General features: G+C 55.9%; 3 protein-coding genes across 7 annotated transcripts; 2 read left to right on the top strand and 1 right to left on the bottom strand.

The window, feature by feature from the left end:
• The first annotated feature begins 989 nt into the window (after positions 1-989).
• Positions 990-5,352, top strand: CREB3L3 (cAMP responsive element binding protein 3 like 3). Of its 3 annotated transcripts, none has more exons than XM_010724942.3 (10): positions 990-1,187; positions 2,277-2,404; positions 2,510-2,765; positions 2,994-3,109; positions 3,439-3,621; positions 3,701-3,807; positions 3,900-3,968; positions 4,083-4,167; positions 4,515-4,611; positions 4,690-5,352. In XM_010724942.3, exons 1-10 carry the CDS (start codon positions 1,043-1,045, stop codon positions 5,034-5,036), a joined length of 1,533 nt encoding a protein of 510 aa, XP_010723244.1. In that variant the 5' UTR covers positions 990-1,042; the 3' UTR covers positions 5,037-5,352. The 3 variants fall into 3 exon arrangements, with proteins under 3 accessions (XP_010723244.1, XP_010723246.1, XP_010723245.1); XM_010724944.3 differs by having other exon boundaries at positions 994-1,187; positions 3,523-3,621; XM_010724943.3 differs by having other exon boundaries at positions 995-1,187; positions 3,490-3,621.
• A 472-nt stretch (positions 5,353-5,824) lies between these two features.
• Positions 5,825-12,151, bottom strand: SIRT6 (sirtuin 6). The gene is made up of 8 exons (XM_003213227.4): positions 11,997-12,151; positions 11,166-11,293; positions 10,630-10,812; positions 9,024-9,083; positions 8,378-8,473; positions 7,452-7,532; positions 6,975-7,098; positions 5,825-6,284 (listed from the first exon to the last, which is right to left on the bottom strand). The coding sequence occupies exons 1-8, from the start codon at positions 12,060-12,062 to the stop codon at positions 5,949-5,951; spliced, it is 1,074 nt and encodes a 357-aa protein (XP_003213275.1). The 5' UTR covers positions 12,063-12,151; the 3' UTR covers positions 5,825-5,948.
• Positions 12,152-12,234: 83 nt separating this feature from the next.
• ANKRD24 (ankyrin repeat domain 24) lies at positions 12,235-20,728 on the top strand. Of its 3 annotated transcripts, none has more exons than XM_003213233.4 (19): positions 12,235-13,175; positions 15,403-15,533; positions 15,632-15,720; positions 15,864-15,928; positions 16,170-16,227; positions 16,303-16,373; positions 16,610-16,716; positions 16,797-16,984; positions 17,106-17,134; positions 17,287-17,379; positions 17,486-17,590; positions 17,810-17,854; positions 17,961-18,059; positions 18,140-18,212; positions 18,330-18,451; positions 18,525-19,670; positions 19,783-19,920; positions 19,991-20,056; positions 20,189-20,727. In XM_003213233.4, the coding sequence occupies exons 1-19, from the start codon at positions 13,140-13,142 to the stop codon at positions 20,264-20,266; spliced, it is 2,739 nt and encodes a 912-aa protein (XP_003213281.2). In that variant the 5' UTR covers positions 12,235-13,139; the 3' UTR covers positions 20,267-20,727. The 3 variants fall into 3 exon arrangements, with proteins under 3 accessions (XP_003213281.2, XP_031412992.1, XP_031412991.1); XM_031557132.1 differs by lacking the exon at positions 12,235-13,175 and adding an exon at positions 14,192-14,385; XM_031557131.1 differs by lacking the exon at positions 12,235-13,175 and adding an exon at positions 14,192-14,385 and having other exon boundaries at positions 18,140-18,451; positions 20,189-20,728.
• The last annotated feature ends 386 nt before the right edge of the window (positions 20,729-21,114 follow it).

The following is a 21,114-nucleotide window of genomic DNA, read 5'->3' as shown; positions in this document are numbered from 1 at the left end:
CATGGAGCGAAAGTGGGCGGAGCCAAGAGGGGGAGGAACCGAAAGGGGCGGGGCGTGGGGAAACGGCCGCGTGGAGGACGCCTCGCGGAGTCTCGCGAGAGCGGGCTGAGGAAGACGGTTTCGAGGCTCGAGGGGAAGCTGAAAGAGGAGGGGCTTGCGGGGCTGCAGCGCCCTCTGCTGGTGTCCGCCGTGCCCCACGCGGCGGAGCGCTCGGCAGGCTTTGGCGGCCCGGCGGGGGCGGGTGGTGCCAGGGCGGTGGCAGGGCGGAGGCCGGCAGAGCGGATGGCCTTTGCCCGGAGCAAGGAGTTCCCGTTTCCACTGCGGGGCCATAAAATACGGCGTGAAGGCGGTGCCCTCCCTCTTGCCGGTCCCTCCTGGACAGAGGGCGTTGTGCAGGAGATAAGCACGACGTTGCAGCCTTGTACCCCATGGCACAGCGTGGTCACAAGCTGCCTTGCTCATCGGGCACGAGGGAAAGGGGCGGGTTGAGCTCTGCACTGCACGAAGGGGATCCGCTGGGTGGGTTCTGCTGGGATCCGATCGTGCCCATCCGGAGTCATAACCCCCAGCTGGAATGTGAGATATCCAACATCATCACCAAAGGGTGAGGGATGTAGCAGGCTGTGAGCCCCAGCCTTCATGCTTTTGGTCCATGCTTTTGGCACAGAGGTGGCAGCTGGGCCAACCCTGGGCGTGAGGATCATCATGAACATCAGTTGGGATCAACGTGTGTTATAGAGAAGGAGCAAGTGGTAGAATTCAACGTCTTCCCCAGACGTTCTCAACACTTATAGGATGTGATTAATGCTGATGTGCTCATCTGACAAAAAAAAAAAGAAAGAAATTACCCCCAAACTGGGGGAAAGTTCATGGGCAGTTGCAGAGCCTGGACTTCGCCCATCAGCCCAGGCCCCTCCTGCCCCGCTCGGCAGAGGAGGACAAAAACATTTGGCTAATAAGTTACGGAGCACCGTGGGCCTTCCCTTTGCCATCGCCGGCCCCTATCAGGACACAGGCAATTTTGCAATCTTGGACACTATTTATGTGCTGTTGGAGTTTAAACTTTGCCACTCGGGTCAGGGCATCGCAGAGGAGGAGGTGGCCAGGCTCTGTGTCCCGCACACCGAAGGAGTTCAGAGGCCAGGACGGATCTGAGGGCTTCCCACTGGAGCTGGGATCTCACACAGGTACGTCCTGGCTCCTCAACAAAGCCATGCTGTCAGCAATGGGGCTGCTGATGTCACTGGAAGGACCACGGGGAGAGAATAGGGTGTAATTTCCCCCTTTTCCCAAGGCTAGCTGTCAAATGTGACATTAATGACAGCCAACCTCAAACCCAGCTTGAAAAAGCCTTGAGTCAGTGCTCCTCAGAATGGGATATTGGTTGGGTGGTGGGCTGGGTGGGTTGGGTAGGAGGTTAGGTGAGTGGTCAGTTGGTCAGTGGGTTGGTACTTTGGTCAATCAGTTTGTCAGTTGGCCAACAGCTTGGCTGTTTGATCTGTTTTTTTGGTCACTTCCTTGATTTTGCTGGTCAGTTGGCCGATTATTGTTTTTTTTGGAGTCCAGATTTTGGGATTGGAGTAGCACTGGGGCCCCTTTTTGGGGCTGGCCAGTGGCAGCAGCCTCCTTTCCTCCATTTGGCACACTAAATGATTAACCTGATCTTCCCAGCGCTCACATATGCCAGACAGGACCAGACAGGAGAAATGAGCTGAGGCTCAGGTCTGGGTGCTCCTCCTGGTAGGGTTGGGATGGCTGGGTGCCCGTGGGGAGCCCCTGCTGCTGGGGGAAAATGGAGGATTTAGGAGTTACAGCTGCTGGAAGCGAGCAGAGGGTGGGACACTGCCATGTCCCTGACTCTGTGTGTGTGTGTGTGTGCAGACCATATGTGTGCTCTCCCTCCTGCATGCAGGCACGTAGGGCTTGGCCAGGTGTATTGCAGCATGTGAGCACACCTCTGTGCGTGTTCATACCCACGTCTCACATGTGGGTGCACGTGTGCACATACAGATTGCATGGTCATATCCCTGCACACACGTGTCAGCATGGCCACGCATCCACCCACCTATGCGTGCATCTACATGATCGCACACGCGTTTGCACACATGCACACACGTGTGTAGATGCACATCCTTGTGGTGCCACACACGTCTCTGTGCTCCTTGCTCCCTCTCACCAAGCTACCCAGTGCTTCAGGGTGTCCCCAGAGCTATGAAACTTGGGGGAGAGGCACAGGGACAATAGTTGGGATGGGGTCTGACCTCGTCTCCTTGCAGCCATGGCCTCCACTGTGAGTGGCCTTGACAGCATCGACCTGCTGGATCTCCTCTTTGATCGCCAGGATGGAATCCTCCGTGGTGTGGAGCTGGGGACGACATCTCCAGGCACCTGGCACGAGGATGGGGTGAGCCCCGCTTTACATGAACACCATGCAGTGCTGTCCTGTGGCACAGGCAGCTCCTGCAGGAGCCCAGCACCGATGGTGACAGGCATCCGTATATCCCCACAGCGTGCCCAGGATGGCGAGGACTTCCTTAGCTCCATTCTGGGCTCTGGAGACTCGATATCAGACTCGCCCAGCTGGTCCCCAGGTGTCAGTGACAGTGGAGGCTCTGAGGACCCCCCCTCTGATCAACTCGACAGCCCCCCCGGGTGCTGTGACGGAGGGCTCAGCGAGGCCCCATACGCCTTTACCAACTCCTGCCAGGTTCTGACACACCCTGGGGGCACTGGAGGCCCCCACCCTGACGTCTCCATTGACCTGGGTGAGCCATGGGGACAAACTGGGTGGAGGACAAGGCTGGGAGCTCTGGGAGGATGAGGAGACACTGGGGAGCTGATGGGTGGTGTGGGAAGTTAAGGGAGCTAGGTGGGATGGGAGGTTTGGGTATACAGGAAGAATGGAGAGGTATGGGGCACAGAGGGGAAGCTGTGGGATGTCAGGGGGCCAAGGACACGACGCAGCTGACAGCCCTCACCCAACCCTCATCCAGATATGTGGAATCCTGGCTTCTTCCTGGAGGAGGGCCGGGGTCTGTCGACAGTCCCTGCGCCTGCATCCTGTACCCTCACTGTCAAGGATCTGCTGCTCTCAGGCAGCTCTGATGCTGTGAGTCCTCACTACCATGTTCCCCAGCCCTCCTTGTGCCCAATCCTGTCCAATCCTAGATGCCATCCTCATTCCTCAAGCACGGTCTCATCCCCATCCCTGTACTTTTTCTCATCCTTTCTTGTCCCTATCCTTTTTTCTTTCCCTGGACCTTTGTCCCTTCCCTCCCTCCTTATCCCTGCCACTTCCTGGACCATTCCTGCCCTCATCCCTCCGTCTCTCCCCCACTTATTCCCCTTCCTGAACCACACGCAGTCTTGTTCCCGTCCCTTTCTGGATGTCATCCTCAACCTCGAACCATTGTCCCTACCTGTGGTCCTTTGGGGCAGGCATGGGGTGAGCCTGCAGCCCAGGACCATCACCCATCCACGGTCCCACAGCAGCCACAGGTGCCCAACTCCCTACTGACGCAGGGCCAGGGGCAGTTCCAGGAGCTCGTGCTGACAGAGGATGAGAAGAAACTGCTGGCAAAGGAGGGGGTGTCCCTGCCCACGCAGCTGCCCCTCACCAAGGTAAGTCCTGTGGTACCTGAGATGGAACAAGTGGACACTGTGCTTGGGGTCCTGGCTGCCCTAACCCCCAGTTCTGCAGTATGAGGAGCGAGTGCTGAAGAAGATCCGGAGGAAGATCAGAAACAAGCAGTCAGCTCAAGAGAGTCGCAAGAAGAAGAAGGAATATATCGACGGGCTGGAGAGTCGGTATGGCCACTGAGCTCCTGCCTCAGGCTGGTTGGTGATAGGCACATTGCTTGGCTCCCCTCAGACCTCACATCTCTCTCTCTGATCCCCAGGATGTCAGCATGCACGGCTCAAAACCAGGAGCTGCAGAGGAAAGTCCTGCACCTAGAGAAGCAGAACTCGTAGGTGTCTCCAGAACAGACCAGGCACAAAGGGGCAGGTGAAGGGGTGGTTGAGACTCTGCTGGGAGGTGGATCCCAGACCTTGGGGTTCTCATGCACTCTTTCTATCCCCAGGTCTCTCCTGGAGCAGCTGAAGAAGCTGCAGGCCCTGGTGGTGCAGTCGAGCAACAAAGCAGCACAGACAGGAACCTGCATTGCGGTGCGTGGAGCCCCCTGCTCCTTGTCCCCATTCTCTGCCCCAAATCTCCTCCAGGGCTCCTTGCTTCAAAGGAGTGAGAAATCAATGGAGATGTGCTGGAAAGGGTGGCTGGAGGGATGGGTGTGCTGATGTGGAGGAATAGATGCTCCAGGGTTGGATGGATGGTAGAAGGGATGGACGTGTGTTAAAAAGAGTGGATGGATGGTGTCCTGCCAGGGGTACGTGAGCAGGGAGAAATGGAGGGACGCAGCCCTGGTTCTGCCACCAGCCCCCTCGCTGGGAACCATATTGCAGAGCATAGTCTTCCTCAAGCACCACACACAGTAACACCACCCCTGTGTCCCCAGGTCCTGCTGCTCTCCTTCGCACTCATTGTCTTCCCCTCCATCAGCCCTTTTGCCCATAGCAAGGCTGAGACAGGTGGTGACTTCGGACCAGTGCGAGGTAAGGAGGGTTGGGGGGGGCCACACCAGGGCTGTAGAGAGGGCACTGCTGCCAGCCCTGACTCTCCTTCGTGCTCAGTTTTCTCCAGGTCCCTGCATAACATAGCTGCCTCCCGTGTGGCTTATGCACAGCCCCGAGCTGGGGATGAGAAGCCCCCAGAGCCACTGTGGTCAAAGCACCAGGGTGAAACCGAGACACTGCACAAAGCCTTTGGTAGCAGCTCCTTCACTCCACACCTCGATAAAGCTTCCACCCAGAACAGCACACCACCAATTGCCTCAGAGGGGCTGAGCCAGAGCGATGGGGACCAATCTGGCACTGCACTGGGGGACAGCACTGCACTGCACCAAAGCCTGACGTCACTCGCTTGGACAGAAACTGACCACAGCAGGCCCACAGTGCTGGAGCCAGCTGAGGAGCTTTAAGCAGCACCGAAGAACTGCAGGGGACACAGTAGGGTTCAGCACCCCAACACCTATAGGACAGACCCATGGGGTCCCTCTCCAGACATGGACGGATGCTAGAGACCAACTTGGCTTTGCTTCTATCTGCGAACTGGGAAGAGGAGACTAGTTCCTATTGGCCTTACCAGGAGGAAAGGAAGGGGCTGCCCCTGCCTGCTGGATACAGCAGGAGCTGGGGAAGAGGCATGGGTTTGGTCAAGAAGGGAATGGGGGTACCAGAGGAGGCCTGGTCTGGCTGGATGTTGACATTGCAGCTTGGTGGTTTTGTTCTCTTTTTTTTAAAAAAAAACAAACAAACAGGCTTCATTTTCATCTCTAAATAAAAAAGTATTTTGGAAAAAAGAAAAAAAAAAGAATCAACTGCCTTAGTTTAATACAGGGTAATCCATAGGGTTTCAAAGACACCTTGGCTGTTGGGTTCAAGAGTTCCCTAGCTCACAATGTAACAGCAGAGCTGGGGCACTTGACCAGATCCTGCTCAGGGCTGCCCAAGGAGATACAGGCACAGCAGAGGGACCAGCATCCCACCACCACCCAGCCCTGCTCTATCTGAGACAGCAACAGCTGCCTGATCCTGTTGTGTCACTCCCCCAGTATTACATTACCTACCTAACACTGAGCACTCTTATCCCTGAGCCCTCTGAAGTCTGCGAAGCACAGCTGGGCTCTGCAACCCTCTCTTTACAGATAAGGAACTGTATGGAGCAGGGGGCATTCTTCCCACCCTGGTAGGTACAGCTGCCCAGACATACACGATTCAAGTGTATTTAATACTTACATAAAAAAGAGACAAAGCTTAAGGAGGTAAAAAATAAAAAGTCGGTAGGAAAAGTGGCACAGACAAGTGTCTAGTCAGACAGGGAACAGTCTGGGTCAGGTGAGGAGAGGCTCTACCTTCATCTTCTTTGTCAGTGGTGGTCCTGTGTCCAGACTTGGACACTCCTGCTTCAGACTATCATGGTGCTCCACCAGCGTGGTCCCAAGGTCGGGGCACTGCCCAGCTGTTCCATTGTGCTGGGAAAAGGGTTCTTCCTTGAGCAACCCGTGAACCTCAGGCTTAAATGTGTAGAGCTGTTCAGGCTTGGCAGAGTCAGCACTTTCCACCACCACTGGCCCTGTCCACTCTGGGACTTCCAGTCCCAGGTGCTTCATCAGTTTTGTCATGACATCATCGACGTAAGCATGAATGCGCAGGTCGGCCTGTCTGTCCTGGGGTAAGCAAGGACAAATGTGACATTAGGGGGACAAACATGATGTACAGGAACAAATGTCTGTTCTCAGGGAGTGCCTGGGGACAGGAACTGGGCAATGGCTCAGTTGCACGCAGACTCCAAGTCTCCTGCCCCTGGGACATCTTCTATAAAGGAACACATACCGAGACTGTGACCCAACCTGACACTGCTCCCTGGCTATGCTGCAAGCTGCTGGGATTGTATCCAGGTGTGAGCAGGCAGTCTGCACCTTTAAATACAGCCCAGCAAAGCAGACATGGATGCAAAGCCCAGGTCAGAATGGGACAGGAACAACAAAGCTCTAGCAAATCTCAGAATATACCCATCTCTGATTATTCAAAAGATGCCTGATAATTAGGGCACCAAAACCAAGGCTAAACATGAACCAAACTCCCTTGTGCCACGGCACAGGTTGTGTGTGTGCAGTTACTTAATTGGACATAATTCATCAGAGCATAACTGGGCTGTGTGCTTGGTTTTTATCATGCTCTTAATACATACTTCCATTTCTAGGTGTTTATTGGAGTTGCAAGTTTAAATGCTCCAATAATATAAGCCACTTCTATATGGCTGCTTAGGAGGGAACAATGTGCAGGGAAGAAGTAATGGGGCTGAAACAAGTGAAGGGAAAAGAGCAAGGTAGAGCAGCAAGGATGCTCTCACTCACATGCTTGGTTGCTTGCAGGTTGACTATGACCAGCTTCCCTCCTCTCTTCTTTGTGATCAGTGGGAGGTTGCCACTGGGTTTGATCTGCAGAGAGGTCCCCAGTGTAACAGAGAGATCAGCTTTCCTGCAGGGAAGAGATAAAATATCCAAGACAGAAAATAAAAAAATAAAACCACGATCACTTGCAGACTGCTCCAGCCTGGACTCTAGCAGCTTCCAAGCTGGGAAGCAAAGCTGTGGCCAGAATTTGCAGTACTTTTCCTTGGCCACTTCCTGGGAAAGAACTAGGCATTGCTGTCCTATGGACACTGCCTGAGGTCTGCAAAGTGCTTATGCACGAACAAACCCATGCAGGGTCAGCCCAAGGGCTGCTTGCTGTGGTACTGGCAGAATGCAGAGGGCACAGGCACCCTCCTGGGTCACTGCAAGTTGCAGCAATCAGCAGTCATGATGGCTTGAAAATTCCAAATATGGTACCTGCAGGCTTCATCTGCTAGTGTGAGGTCACGGTCAGGCAGGGAATCTTCCCAGTCCAGAATAGTGTCTCTTAACTTCCCTCTAGAAGACACATAGGGACCATGGTTACCCTGCCAGGAATGATCAGCAGAGATGGCTAGGAGAGAAGCAACAGCTCCATCACCCAGACTCCCTGCCACACCTCCTCAGCCCAGTGCTGAGGTACAGGAGAGAGCCCAGAGCAGCTGTGGGGACTCACTGGTAGGCAAGGGAAGAGACATAATTCACATAATGCACGAGACATTTTGTGGATGGTGCTGTGATGCCATCAAAGCTGCTCTCTTGCTGTTTCTGTTCATTGCTGGTGTGCATCTTTACCTCCACAACTTCAGAGATGCATCAGCACAGTTCTGTCCCGTGTCTTGGAGCTCCCCTATTCTCCAGCTCAAACTCTGCTGTACACAGAGTGTGTCTGGATGTCACATAGCATCAGTGCCCCTCCAGCTACAGAGCTGAAGAGCTGAGGATGGTGCCCACACTTCCCTACAGGAGATCTACAGCATCAAGTGCAAGGGCTGCATCCTGTTGGAGGGGAAGGGACACCTCTAAAGCTGCAGCCCTATAGAAGGGCACTCTCCAACACTAGGACATGTTCAAATGATCAGCATGGGAAGACACCCAAGAGTAGGCTGCTTGGCTAGGACCTCCTCAGAGGCTGGGGCACTGGCCTCCTCTCTGTGCATTTAAAGATGTCCTGTGCAGCCACTGCTGCTTATTTATTCACTTGAACCTGAGGGACTGCTGGCTCAGCCCTGCAAGACAAAATCTGAACATCAAACTCATTCACTCCTACCTCCCAGGTACTCGGCTGTCCCCTCTCCATTGCACAGCAGCCTGGGAGGCCCCATCCAGCACCTTTACTCCCACAGCTGCCCCAGCAGACGTACCTGCAGGCTCGTAGCCCTCGTGCTTTGGTGACGCTGCACAGCCTGCCTGTTGGCTTCAGCCCCATGCTGCCCACAACAGCATCCCGCACGTACTGCCTGCACACACAAGAGATGGTGCTATTCAGAGCCCAGTGTGACTCACAGCAGCCACACGTAGGGAGGTGGCACAGCTGTGAGATGTCCCCACAACACAGCACATTTCACATCACAGACACCTGGCAGTGAAGGAAGCAGGTGATGGCTCAGAGCCACGTGCAATGAGCTGAGCACCTCAGTCCTTCATCAGTTTCAAACCACATCTCTACCCAGGTATTGCTTACAGCTATTTCTCTTTTAGGGAGCTTTGAACATCAGCTCCAGGGCCACTAAAGTCTGCTACCACCCAGGATGCAAAGCCCAGTATGCGATCTGTTACCTCTCTTGCAGGCAGCCCCACTTGCCACAATGAGCAGAGGGTTTCCCAGGCAACGGAGGTTTCTCAAAATGTTTATTTCCCCACAGTATGACAGGGCTTATTCAGATGGGACAGATCTGATCATGATTCCATGCACTCTGCACCCGTCTGACAGGCAGCCCCAGGTCTGCTAAGGCCCTCCACTGTTCCCCAGGATAACAACAAAGCCCCCATGTGCTGCTACCCACGTACTTGCCACATTTCATGCACTCCTCCACAAACATGTTCCCGTGGAGCTCAGCCAACTTGTCCCTGTGGGAGAAATGGCAGAGATGAATGGAGACTCCCTGAACTGAGAGGAGCCATTGCATGCAGGGCATATGGAGACCTCCTTTTGCATTTAACATAAGAAACGTTGTTCCAGGGTGGTTTGGGAAGAGCTGTCCCTCTTGTGGGGCAGGGGAGACCCAAAGGACACATGTTCAGACCTTGTGGAGGCCTTCTGCACCCATTCCACTTTCACCATGAGAGCATTATGCTATGCTTGCCACAACTGGGACCAAGGAGAAGGAGAGCACATCCTGGCTTGATTTTAAATGCTTCCCTCTACAGCACCAGTTCTTTTTCTATTCTGACCCAGTCTCAAATCTTTCTTGTGCCTAACAACAACCTGGATCTTTGCTTTTCTCAGCACTCAGTGTTTTTCTCTTTGTCCTTGCAGAGTCCCAGCCCTTTGCCAGGCCTTTTGTTCAAAACTCCCCTCAAGTTCAACACCAAACTCAAAGTGCAGAAGCTAGTGGAAAGCAAAACCACACTCTTCCCACGTTCCTATGAGCCTCACAGTGACTGGAAATCTCCTCCAGGACTGACTCGATCCACAACACTGAACAGCTTTGGCCCCAGCTGAGCAGCACTTTTTAAAGCACATGCTCCACTTGAGTGGAAGAGAAATGCTGAAGAAGAATGTGAGCCAGTTGCACCAGGCTGAAGGGAGCACTGATGAGCCATGGTGATTAATTCCTATTCCTTTTTCCAAGGTTCTTTAGTTTGAAAAGGCATACGCAGTGCCAGGGGCATGAACCAGGACTCAGGGCTTTTAATAATAGGAAATACCCTCTTGAGGCAGCTCTCTGCTCAGACCATAAAGGCTGAAGCCATTTGAGAAATGCATCTTCTCCCAGTTCCCAGTCAGGCTCCTCATTCTAACTTCCTTCACTCTATTTTCTTACTTGAATTCAGCTGCTCTCTCTTTCTCTTCCAGGCAGCTCCAAACAGTTTGGATTATGAGATAATTACCTGCTGGTCTTAACTATTAGAAATGGATTCTTATCACAGGCTGAAGTTTGTTGAAGGAGAAGAGCATGTCGCCACAAGTGCTCATAGAAAGGCAGGTTCTTTTGAGGACAACTTGGAAATAGCTACCACACTGCTAAACACACTTCAGACTCCACCCAAGCAGAGAGGGGAGATCCCTTACCCTTGGGTTCCACATGTCACAACTCCTCACAGAGGGAACACCTCTACATAGGAGCCCTGATCCCACTGCAGCTGGCAAAAAAAACAGAGACTGCAGCCAGTAAGTTAGATCAGTTCCTATTCCTACTGCAGCATTCCCTCTGCCTTGATACTATGGCAGTTTCATAAATTTATCCACTATCCACGTCAGTGGGCAGACAGCTTCTAAGTTATCTCTGAAACTCAATCCCCAACGTAAAGAGAGAACTGGCTGGTGTACTTTGTCAGGGATGTTTGCAGATGTTTGCACACGAGGCCATGCTAATCAGGCAGGGAGAACAGCCATGCTTTGGCATCTAGGAGAGACAAAAAGAACCTGGAGGCAGGGTGGGAGAAGAAGTACCGTGGGAATCCTGAGCGCACATGAAGGCCATCCACGTTCTGGCTGACCAGGAATTTCAGGATGCCAACTCTCTGCAGCCCCAGAAGTGCCATGTGAGTTTTGGAGGGCTTGGCATTCTCAAAGGTGGTGTCAAATTTTGGGGAAAGCCCCTTCTCTTCCATAGTCCAGACACCATTAGGCCCCCTGCAGCAAAGGGATAGAAGAAACAATAACTGAGATCTCAGGCTCTGTTACGATGCTTGTAAATGCATCTCAAGCCCTATCAGTGCAAGCAAGGCACTGCTAAACAAGGGCCACATATTACTGGATATTTTTGTTCAAAATGCACGTAGGGCTTCTAGGTTTAACATCAAACCAATGTGCAAGATGGAAAAGGTAGTTTCAGCTGGATACAGGAAAAGACAAGAGTGGAAAGGACATGACAGGATGATCCCTGCAGGAAGGATGACTGGCAGGAAGCTCAGTTTAGATGGAAGATAGACTTGGATGAGGTGCTGTTCACCCCCTACCCCCTGTCTGCTGCCTACTGCCTTTACCTGAAGTCAGGAATCCCCGAGGCGGTGCTGATGCCAGCTCCTGTGTGGAACACCACATTGGAAGAACTCCTTATCAAGTCTGCCAGCTCACACACCTTCCTCTCCAGCTCTTCTGGTGGATCAAAAATCTGAGTGGAAGAGACAAATCCCCATGTGAATGGGGATATGCAGAGATGGGTCCTACGTGCCTCCTGGCAGGCACAAAGAGCCAGCAAACCACACTTCTGTCTTATCCACAACGGAAAGTCCATGTGGGAAAGGAGATTTCACATAGCTTAATGACAAATACACGTAATGAGGGAAACAGCACTATATATACCACCCCCACACAAATTAAGGGTTAAAACGAGCAGGATGGGGGACAGTGGTGGATGGGGTCATGGGCCCATTCTGATTTTTGGCACAGCATAAATTCATTTCCATAGGATGGTTCTTTGGCCCAGCCTTCTAGGGACAGGGGTTCCAGCCCAAAGCTTTTCTTAAGCTTCATGAGCATGGATGGGGGGAGAGCAGAGGGATGGGGTCACTCCAGGAGGAACTCAGCGGTGTCCACCTCGCTCCCTTCAAAACAAATGGTCTGCTGGGCGATGGGGGGGAGGGGGGAGGGGAGGGTCCTGCCAGGGTAAAGGGCCGGCCCTGAGGAACACAAAGGGAAGAACAGGACACAAAGCAGGAGGAAGAAGGGAATGGAGGCGGCGAGCTCCGAGGCCGGGACCGGAGCACCCAAAGACCCCGCGGTGCCGGGGGTCCCCAGGGGGCACAAAGCCCCGTTGCTATGGAAACCTCGCAGGATTCAGGCCATACCAGGCGACCCCGCCGCGCCGTGCTCACCTCGGGGAGGCCGCACTTGCCCTTATCCGAGTAGGGCGAGAGCCCGGCCGCGTAATTCACCGCCATGGCCCGGCCCGGCCACCGGAGCGCTCATTGTTATCGGTCCGCGAACGGGCGGAAGCGGGCGGGGAGGCCGCTGCATCAGGGCGCATGCGCAGACCCCTGCCTACACTAGGCCTCAGCACTAGGGCGCATGTGCAAACTCCTGCCTAGCGTAGGCCGCAGCCCAGTACGCATGCGCAGACTCCTGCTTAGTGAAGTCCTCGCCGCCATCTTTGTATTTGGCAATAGGGACGTCTGCCCTCACCCTGCCAATATATCCGCTATAAAACACAGCCCTTGGAAGGGAGGAGTGCTGGCAAGGAGGTGCCAGGCAAGGGTGTATAATGCCAAGTGATGCCATGCAAAGAGCTGCCATGCAAGTGGGTGTACCACAAAGGCAGGGGGTGTCAGCTCTGCTGGTCTCAGCCACGTCCTACACTGCCTGCAGCCTAATAGGGCCGGGGGGGGGGCAGGTCATAGAATAATAGAATGGCTTAGGTTTGGAGAGGACCTTAAAGATAATCAAGTTCCACCCCTCTTCACTGGGCAGGGTTGCCAACCGCTGGGTCAGGCTGCCCAGGATCCTGCCCAGCCTAGCCCTGAGTGCCTCCAGAGATGGGGCATCCCCAATTTCTGGTGTTCCAGCACCTCACTGCCCTCTGAGTAAAATATTTCTCCTTAACATCTAATCTGAAATGTCGTGGTGATTCCAAACCCTCCTTTCCCTCCCCTGAGGCTTGCCCAGTCCTGCCATGATACCTTCTCCAATGCAATCTGCCCTATGCCTGGGTGCAGGGGTTTGTAGGGTGCCAGTGCTGCCTGCTCTGCCTGGTGCTGGGCCCTCCCATGTCCCCCCCGCCTGTAACCGCGGAGGTAATCCAATACCTTCATGTGCCCCCCCGTCGTGCTGTGGGCCAGAAGCAGTGAGACAAGGGACAGGCAGGGCTGGTGGTGAGCTGGACCCGTAGCAGCAGCCGAAAAGCCCTCAAAGCTGCCACTGCCCTCTGCAACAGTCACATCCCCACAGCCTGACCACAGCAAGCAGACGAGGTTTTCAGACACAGGCATCAGGTGTCCAAGTGCCACGGAACTGCAGTTACCATGAAGAGCTTGAAGGCCAAGTTCCGGAAAGCAGATGTAAGTGCTGTCCTCAGGGACATGGGGACGTGTCCAGGGTTGCCAGTGCCCCGGGGTGTCAGTGGGTTTCACAGGGGTATGAGGACAGAAGGACGTGGCCCAGGATGTCCTATGTTTCACATGGGTATGGGGACATGGGGACCTGTCCCGAGTGGCCAATAACCATGGCTGCCACTGGGATCATCGATGGGAGCAGGGCAGAGCAAAGGAAGGAAAAGCAGCACTGAGGAGAGGTGAGTGTGTCCCAGGTCCTGTGCCCATTTCTGTCCCGTGGGATGCAGGGATGGCTGCCAGCTTTCCAGCTGCCACAGCCAGATTGGGTTCCCACCTTGGAGCCAGCAAGTCAATGCTCCTTAATTATTCAGCACCAGACTGGCATAATGCTGCATATTCCTGCTGTTTCCCAGGCTGGGAAGAGGGTGACAGCACTGTCCCCACTGCCTATAGAAGCACCAGGAGGACATGTAGGTGGAGGAGCCTGCACTACCTGTTGTGCTCAGGGTGCTCTGTGCCTCAGTTTCCCTACACTGCTGCACTGCTGTGAGAGGGGAGGGCTGAGGGTCTCCATTCGGTCCCCTAGGGCTCTTCTGGGACAGATATTTAGGAATCCTCTGCATTTTGGGGTTCTCTCCTTGCAGGAGGTCACTGGTCCTTTAAGATTCAGGCAGGGGGTCATGCATGTCCCTCTTGGCCCCAGAGTGATGGGAGATCAGTTTGTGTCCCCCAGGGCAGGGTTCAGGTCCTACATCCTTCTTCCTCGAGGAGCTGGTTGCAGGCAGTGGGAGGATGTTTGTCCCCTTAGATTGGAGATGCATCTTTTCCTCCTCTTGGACACGGGGTGTCCAAGAGCTACTCCTCCCCCCCCCCCCACCCTCCCATCGCCTCCCACTCTGGGACCAGTTGGTGCTCGGTGGAACCTCAGTACCTGCTCCGAGATAGGGATGCAGGGATGCTGGAGCTCTGGGCTCCGAGGAGGGAGGGAAGGAAGGAGGGACGAAGGGGTGGCAGGAGGCGGATCCCGGCTGTCACTGCGGCAGGACTCGGTCCCCGCCCGGGCGGCGGTACCGGACCGACCCGTGGTCTGGGGTCCGTAACCAGGAGCCCCGGCCAGCCCACGCTCAGGCAGAGAGGCAAGGGATGCATGGCTGCCCGCCGTCTCCTCCTCAACACCATGAAGCAGATCTGCCTCTGTGCCGCTGCCTCCTTTGCGGTACGTCCCTGCCCTCCATCCCCGCTCCCCTTCAGTCCTGCACACGGGGTAAGCTGTCACCCCCAACCCCCGCCCGGATCCCCTCTATTCCCAATCCTGTCCCCGGGGCTCCGCTGCGTCCTCTCCGAGCTGCTTTGTCCTTGCAAGACAAAGGGGCGGGGGTGAGCACCACGCTCCCAGTTTGCCCAGTAACCCTGGGAGTCTGGTTTATTCCACGCCCCGTGCCTGGGTCCCCCGGCCCCATAGGACCGGCGCCGTGGCACAGGACCCCTGCCTAGCGCTGGGCATCAGCTGGTGAGGGGTAGGATGTGAGCAGCTCCCAGAGGTGACGTCCATTTCCCAGCCGCAGCCAACCTCTGGTTTGTTGTCTCAGGCTGTGGGGTGAGCCCCAGGTCCTGCTCTGCTGTGGGTCATTCCCTGAGGAGGGGATTTGTGAGGCCACTGGGTCAGCAAACTCTCACCTAGCCCCAGTCCTGCTTGGGAGCAGGGACAGCATCGTGCCCAGCACATCCTGGGCTGCAGTCATCCCCAGGGACATGAGCTCACTGTCAGCCCTGCTTGCCCTGACTTGACCCCTTCCTTAGAAAGGAGAAAAACAAGGCTGAGAATGGAGAGACCCAGGCAGGAATAGGGCTCAGACACCCCTTGGGTGCTGGCTGTGGATAGTATCAGGGTCACTGGGGTGGCAGGAACAAATCTTGGGGCAGGGGCAATCAGAGAGCATCCTAAATCTCGGAACATTCAGAGTTAAACTGGGGCAGTTCTGCTAATTCCCCTGTCTGTGAACTGCAAACTGGTTGGGGTGTGAAGGGGAACCTCATTCCCATCAGCTCTCCCAGCTAAACCTTTCACACCAGACACTGCAGCAGCTGGGAAACTGCACCCAAGGGATGGAGTTGGGGGTGGGTGGGAGATAGCAGGTGAGGGGGTGAGGATTAGCATCCATGCCTAGCTCAGCATCCTACCTGCCCCTGATGATTGCACAGAGATCACAACCTCGCGTTGGCTTCATTGCAGAGTCAGGACTGGACCAAGAATGATGAGAAGCTCCTGCAAGCTGTGGAATACAACGATGCTGGAAAGGTGGCATCCCTCCTCGTCCGCAAGGGTCTGGTCCCCACCAAGCTGGATTCTGAAGGCAAATCTGCGTAAGTGCTGACGTGTGTCTCCAAGTCACCAAGAATGCAGGGCTGTGATGGGGCTTAGGTGAGAGATGTGGGTCTGACAGCTCTGGGTCTCGCTGCAGATTTCATCTGGCTGCCACACGGGGGAATGCGGACTGCCTTGAAGCCATGCTAGCTCACGGCGTGGATGCCATGACCAAAGACAGCTCGGGTGAGGGCATGGCAACCTTTCTAATGCTGTGGTAGCCCAGCTCAGCCCAGCTGAGTGCTTACCCATCTGTCCCCCAGCTGATCCAACCAGCACTATCAACCCACTGTCCGTCCTCTGACCTGTTTGTCTGTCCCTCTCCCCAGGTTACACTGCCCTGCACCTGGCATCCAAGCACGGCCACCCACAATGTGTCAGCAAGCTGCTGCAGGTACTGGGGCTGAGAGGGAGGGTGCTGTGTCACACCACAAAGAGCCCAGCACCTTAAGGGCAGCCCCAGCCTGGTGCCCTCTGTCTCTGAGCTCCCTTCCCTCAGTGGTGGTGCTGGTTGGCATGGTGGTTTCCTGGCTCTATGTGGCACTGTATGATTTGGGGCAGCCCTGCTCAACCCTACAATTATGCTAAGTAGCCACATGCTTGCAAATCCATCTGTCCCCCATCTCTCCCTTCAGGCCTCCTGCCCTGTGGATGTAGCTGACAGCAGTGGCCAGACGGCGCTGCACCATGCAGGTGAGTGAGGACAGTGCCAAACCTATCCTGCTCACATCCCCACATCAGGCAGTGCTCAGCCTCTGTCCTCCACAGCAATCAGTGGCTGCATACCGTGCTCAGAGATCCTCTGCGATTACAAAGCTCCCCTGAACATTAAGGATAAGGTGAGATCCCTCTGCTTCTCACCCCGTGATACTTTACAGAGCAGCAAAGATCCAGGCTGCCTCTGAAATGCAGCTGCTTCTGGGGTGGAACACAGCAGCTGGCAGTGCCTGTGGTCTCCAGAGCACTGCTGTGAAAACACCCTGCAAGCAGGATGTGGAAATCAAGCAGCAGGGTGCCCCAAGATGGAGGATCCAAGCAGCATCCCCAGAACCTCACCTGATTTCTCTCTGCCCAGAATGGCTGCACGCCGTTGATCCTTGCTGCCAAGATGAGCCACTCAGAGCTCTGCCAGTACCTGCTGCACCGTGGAGCAGCCATCAACAGCCGGGACCTGCAGGGGAAGTGAGCCTTTGCTGGTGGGGACTGGGGGCACACGGGGAGACAGATGGTCTTCTCACCTCTGCTCCCACCCCTGTGCTCAGGACAGCCCTGATGCTGGCCTGTGAGAATGGCAGCGTGGAGACCGTGGAGGTGCTCATCAATGCTGGTGCACGGGTGGCTTTGGTGGACTCGATGGATCACGATGCTGCACACTACAGCCTCTCCATGGGCAATGCTCTCATCCAGCACTTCCTGCAAGAGGCTGCACAGCGCCAGTCCTGGGCCAGTGGTAAGGCAGCTGTGTGTTCTCCGTGAGTCCACGACACTGTGAACACCCCCAGTATGGCTCCACCTGCCATGCCCACCTCCGTGATCCCCCAAACCTCCTTGATTTCTCTTTCTCCCCACAGAAGAGGAGTCATCTGAGCAGACATCCCAGGTGAGGGTTGCCAGGCCTGACTCTTAGCAGGATTAGCCTGGATCCTGCCCTCAGCCCCTGGGTGGGGGTCGTTGGGAGTCCTCAGGCTCTTCAAGACAGTGATGGTCCAGGAAGGGGGAAGGCCACTTGGCATGTGATGTCCCTCCCTGCAGACATCTTCACCCAGCCAGTCAGCAGGCAGAGAGAAAAGCAACACTCCGAGGAAGAGGAAAGCTCCCCTGCCTCCCCCAGGTACTCCAGGCCAGGTAAGAGACAGGATCCTTCTTGGTACGGGCTTAGCTCCATATCTGCAGTCAGCATGGTAGGTACAAGGCAGCTGAACCCATTCAGAACTCCTCCATCTGCCTGCAGGAGGACCAGGATGCTTACGAGGAGATTGTGCGGCTGCGGCAGGAGAGGGCACAGTTCTTGCAGAAAATCCGGGGCTTGGAGCAGCAGGAGAAGGAGAGACGAGAGGTACTGATGAGGCACAGTTTCATGGGGAAGATTCCACCCCATCACCAGGGATAGGAGGGATGAGGACAGCATTTATCTTTCCCTGTTTCCCTGTGGATTTGGTGTTGAGGGACATGGTTTAGTGAGTACTATTGGTGATAGGTGGTTGGACTGGATGATCTTGAAGGTCTTTTCCAACCTTGGTGATTCTGTGAATCTGTTGTCTCTGTGTCTTGCCAGCAGGCAGAGCTGGATAAGGGCTCCCTACGCTCCATGGAGAAGCAGGTGAGGCCAGCGTGGGGAGGTCATAGGCAGCCTTGGCTGTCTGAGGGGTCCTGGTTCTGGGGGTGTCATTGGGGAGCACGGGGGACCCCTGTGTCATGCTCTGCAGATCCAAGGGCTGGAGGAGCGGCTGGCAGCACGGGAAAGAGAGAAGGAACGGCTGGGGAAGGAGGTGGAGGCTCTGCAGAGCCGCCTGTCCTCGCTGGAGGTGGGCACAGGCAGTGGCTGGCAGCACCAGAGGCCAGGCAGGGTGTGCAGCATCTGACATGTACTGCTCTGCACTCCTAGAATGAGAAGGAAAACACGAGCTACGACATCGAGACACTGCAGGATGAGGAGGGAGAGCTGCTCGAGTTCCCAGGTAGGGCCCTGCTGGCCTCCAATGGCCACCATGGGGCTGTGCATCACTCACAGACAGCTTTCCTGGCGGTGTGGAGCGGCCACACAGGCACGGCACCAGCATCTGTGTGCTGCACAGGGGCAGAGCTGCTGCTCTCCAAGAAGACTCTGAGCCCTTCGGCTGAGGAGCTGCTGGCCACGCTGCAGGGCCAGGTGCAGTCCCTCACCATGCAGAACAAGGAGCTGAGGGAGAAGATACAGGCAAGTCACCATCTGTCTGCCCATCCCTCCCTTGGTTCCCTGCCCGCCGGCAGCCTCACCATCCCCTCAGCAGGTCCTGGAGAACTTCGAGCGGGATGAGAGTGACCCATCTTCCCCTGGGGACTTTGTGCCTGCCAGCCTCTACAACTCCCTCAAGCGTGAGCTGGAGAGGCTGCAGGCTCAGGGTGCTGAGCGTGGGAGGCAGAGCCCTGCAACAGAGCCAGGTGGAAAGGGCAGCAAGGAGCAGCGGTGCACTGAGCAACAGGTCCAGAGCCGCTGTGAGTTGCAGGTGCCACTCCAGCAGTCTCCCTCCAGCCCTGAGAAGGAGCGTGGCACTGAGCTGGCCGAGGCTCGGATGGCCCTGAAGCAGGCGCAGGCAGCACTGGAGGAGCGAGAGCAGCAGGTGAGGGAGCTGCAGGGCCGCTTGGAGGCTGGTGGTGCCCAAGAGGAGGCACTGCGGGAGAAGGCGGCCCTGCTGGAGCGCTGCAGCCGAGCAGAAGCAGTGGTGGAAGCGATGAGATGTGAGATGGAAGCCAAGACACAGAGCTGGCGGGCAGGCAATGCACCCGAGCTGGAGCCAGGAGTGCCAGAGCAGCGCATGGCCGAGCTGGCAAGGCAGCACGGGGAGCTGACGACCCAGCTGGGGCAGCTGCAAGAGGTGCTGGGCCGCAGGGAGGCCGAGCTGGAGACCCTGCGAGAGCAGCTGGCAGCCCGGCCAGTGGGACGGAAGGAGCACGAGGAGGTGCTGGCCCGGCTGCAGCAGGCACAGAGGGAAGCCAAGGGCCAGGTGTCAGCGGAGGAACACGCGAAGGCCACAGCGGTGCTGCAGGAGCAGCTGCAGAAGCTGCAGCAGCGGGCAGATCGGCTGCAAGCTGTGGCAGAAGCCAAAGGACGCGAGGCTGCGAGGCTGCAGGCTGAGCTGGCGACGGCGGTGCCGCGTGGGGAGCACGAGGCCGTGCAGGAGGGGCTGAGGGCCGAGGCGGCGGCGTTGAGCCAGAGGTTGAATGAGCTGTCGCGACGGCACGAGAAGACGTCCGAGGAAGTGTTCAGGGTGCAAAGGCAGGCGCTGTTCATGAAGAGTGAGAGGCAGGCGGCCGAGGAGCGGCTGGCCGCGGTGCAGCAGCAGCTGGCCGAAGCACGAGATGAAACACGGCGCTTGCAGGACCTCCACGGCCACGCAGAGGATTCAGCTCGCTTGGTCAGGGACAGGGATAGGAAGGTAGGGGATGGGGAGGTGATGGAAGGGTGGCAGTGGGGTCACAGCAATGGGGAGACCGCTAGCGAGATGGGGATGAGTGACCCCTGGTTCCCCATAATTGTGCGCTGCGCAGATCACTGAGCTCTCCAAGGAGGTCTTCAGGCTGAAGGAGGCCCTGAATGCTCTCCCAGAGTCCAAGGGAGTGCTGCAGACACCCCCTGACACTGCTGCCATGCAGTCCAAGATCCAGGCACTAGAGGAGAAGCTGGCGGTGGGTATCAGGGTACCTGGTGGGTTCCCAGGATCCCACCCCGAGCTCAAGCCTGCTTGCTCTCTTTCAGGAGACAGAGCTGCAGCACAGCAAGGTGGTCAAGTTGTACCGGAGCCACCTGCTCTACGCAGTGCAAGTGAGCTGGGACATGGCAGTGGGGACAATGCCATAGGGGATTATTGCACCATGTGCCCTGTACACAGGGGTGGCAGCAAGAGATCCGCAGACTGCCAACTCACTGAGCTCCTGAATGTCCCTTCTGCCCCAGGGCCACATGGATGAGGACGTGCAGAGGCTGCTGTGCCAGATCCTGAAGATGCAGAGGCTGCAGGAGCAGGGCAGATGAATCCCCACCAGCAAGGCAGTACCACAGGGACCATGGGCACAGCCAGCAACCTGGCCGGGGGGAGGTCAGGCCCGTGTTCACACCCTCACTGCCCCTCTGCTTCTCTGAGCAGCACCCTGGTACTGGCACACACATCTCCATCACTCACTTGGCACTGGGGGTGCTGTGCTAAGCCCCCACACTGCTGCACGCACCCCAGCACAGTAGCAATAAAGTATTTCTATTCACAGCAACAGGATGGTTTGTCTCTGGGGGAATGAAGATGGGAACATGGGTGATGTAGAATGCAGTGCTGGAAATGAAGATGCTGGGGACTTAATGCCATAATCTCCTTCGGCCTCAGTGCCCCCAGAGGGGAGCATGTGACCACAAATGAAGCAGTGGGATGGGAAGGGATAAAATCCTTTTAGACAGAGACAAAAAACTGCTTCCCTGGGGCCAGGTGCAGTGATAAGCAGTGATCTCTGTGAGGTTAAACTGGCCTGCAGGTCTCCACTTTCTGTGTCAACACCTCCATCCCAAAGGCTGCCAGCTTCCAAGGTGTGACCACACCTCGCTGAGCATGAACTCAGAATTCTTTTGCCTATACCTATAAAAGCAAAGGGAGGCGATTTTACTCCAATGACAACAAAAATATGATGAGAGTCACTCAAGCTCTAGCTGAAAGCAAGAAAATAGTATAAAAATGGCATCAGAGAGGAGGAATTTATGGAAGGTGGCATTGCAGACACGCTGGGAGTTCATTGCTGACTTCTGGGATCGGTCAATGGGCTGAACCGCTCCCCTCCATAGGAACGTGGCTAAACGCTGCTCCCCCCTGCTGGAGAAACAGCGGTACTGCAAGCACA

Source organism: Meleagris gallopavo, chromosome 30, assembly GCF_000146605.3.
Source record: "Meleagris gallopavo isolate NT-WF06-2002-E0010 breed Aviagen turkey brand Nicholas breeding stock chromosome 30, Turkey_5.1, whole genome shotgun sequence".
NCBI classification, from domain to species: domain Eukaryota; kingdom Metazoa; phylum Chordata; class Aves; order Galliformes; family Phasianidae; genus Meleagris; species Meleagris gallopavo.
Note: the sequence above shows the minus strand (reverse complement) of the source record. Positions and strands in the feature narration are given on the sequence as shown.

Bases quoted from the DNA above. Each gene is read 5' to 3' on its own strand.
- CREB3L3 (XM_010724942.3), top strand. From the start codon at position 1,043: ATGTGCTGTTGGAGTTTAAACTTTGCCACTCGGGTCAGGGCATCGCAG. The intron at 4,168-4,514 runs GTGCGTGGAGCC...CTGTGTCCCCAG, and splicing joins AGACAGGAACCTGCATTGCG to GTCCTGCTGCTCTCCTTCGC. The intron at 4,612-4,689 runs GTAAGGAGGGTT...CTTCGTGCTCAG, and splicing joins TGACTTCGGACCAGTGCGAG to TTTTCTCCAGGTCCCTGCAT.
- ANKRD24 (XM_031557131.1), top strand. From the start codon at position 14,317: ATGGCTGCCCGCCGTCTCCTCCTCAACACCATGAAGCAGATCTGCCTC. The intron at 16,228-16,302 runs GTGAGTGAGGAC...TGTCCTCCACAG, and splicing joins GACGGCGCTGCACCATGCAG to CAATCAGTGGCTGCATACCG. The intron at 18,452-18,524 runs GCAAGTCACCAT...TCCCCTCAGCAG, and splicing joins AGCTGAGGGAGAAGATACAG to GTCCTGGAGAACTTCGAGCG.
- SIRT6 (XM_003213227.4), bottom strand. From the start codon at position 12,062: ATGGCGGTGAATTACGCGGCCGGGCTCTCGCCCTACTCGGATAAGGGC. The intron at 9,084-10,629 runs GTACTTCTTCTC...TTTCTCCCACAG, and splicing joins GTGCGCTCAGGATTCCCACG to GGACAAGTTGGCTGAGCTCC. The intron at 7,533-8,377 runs GTACGTCTGCTG...TGTGTCTTCTAG, and splicing joins CGAGGGCTACGAGCCTGCAG to AGGGAAGTTAAGAGACACTA.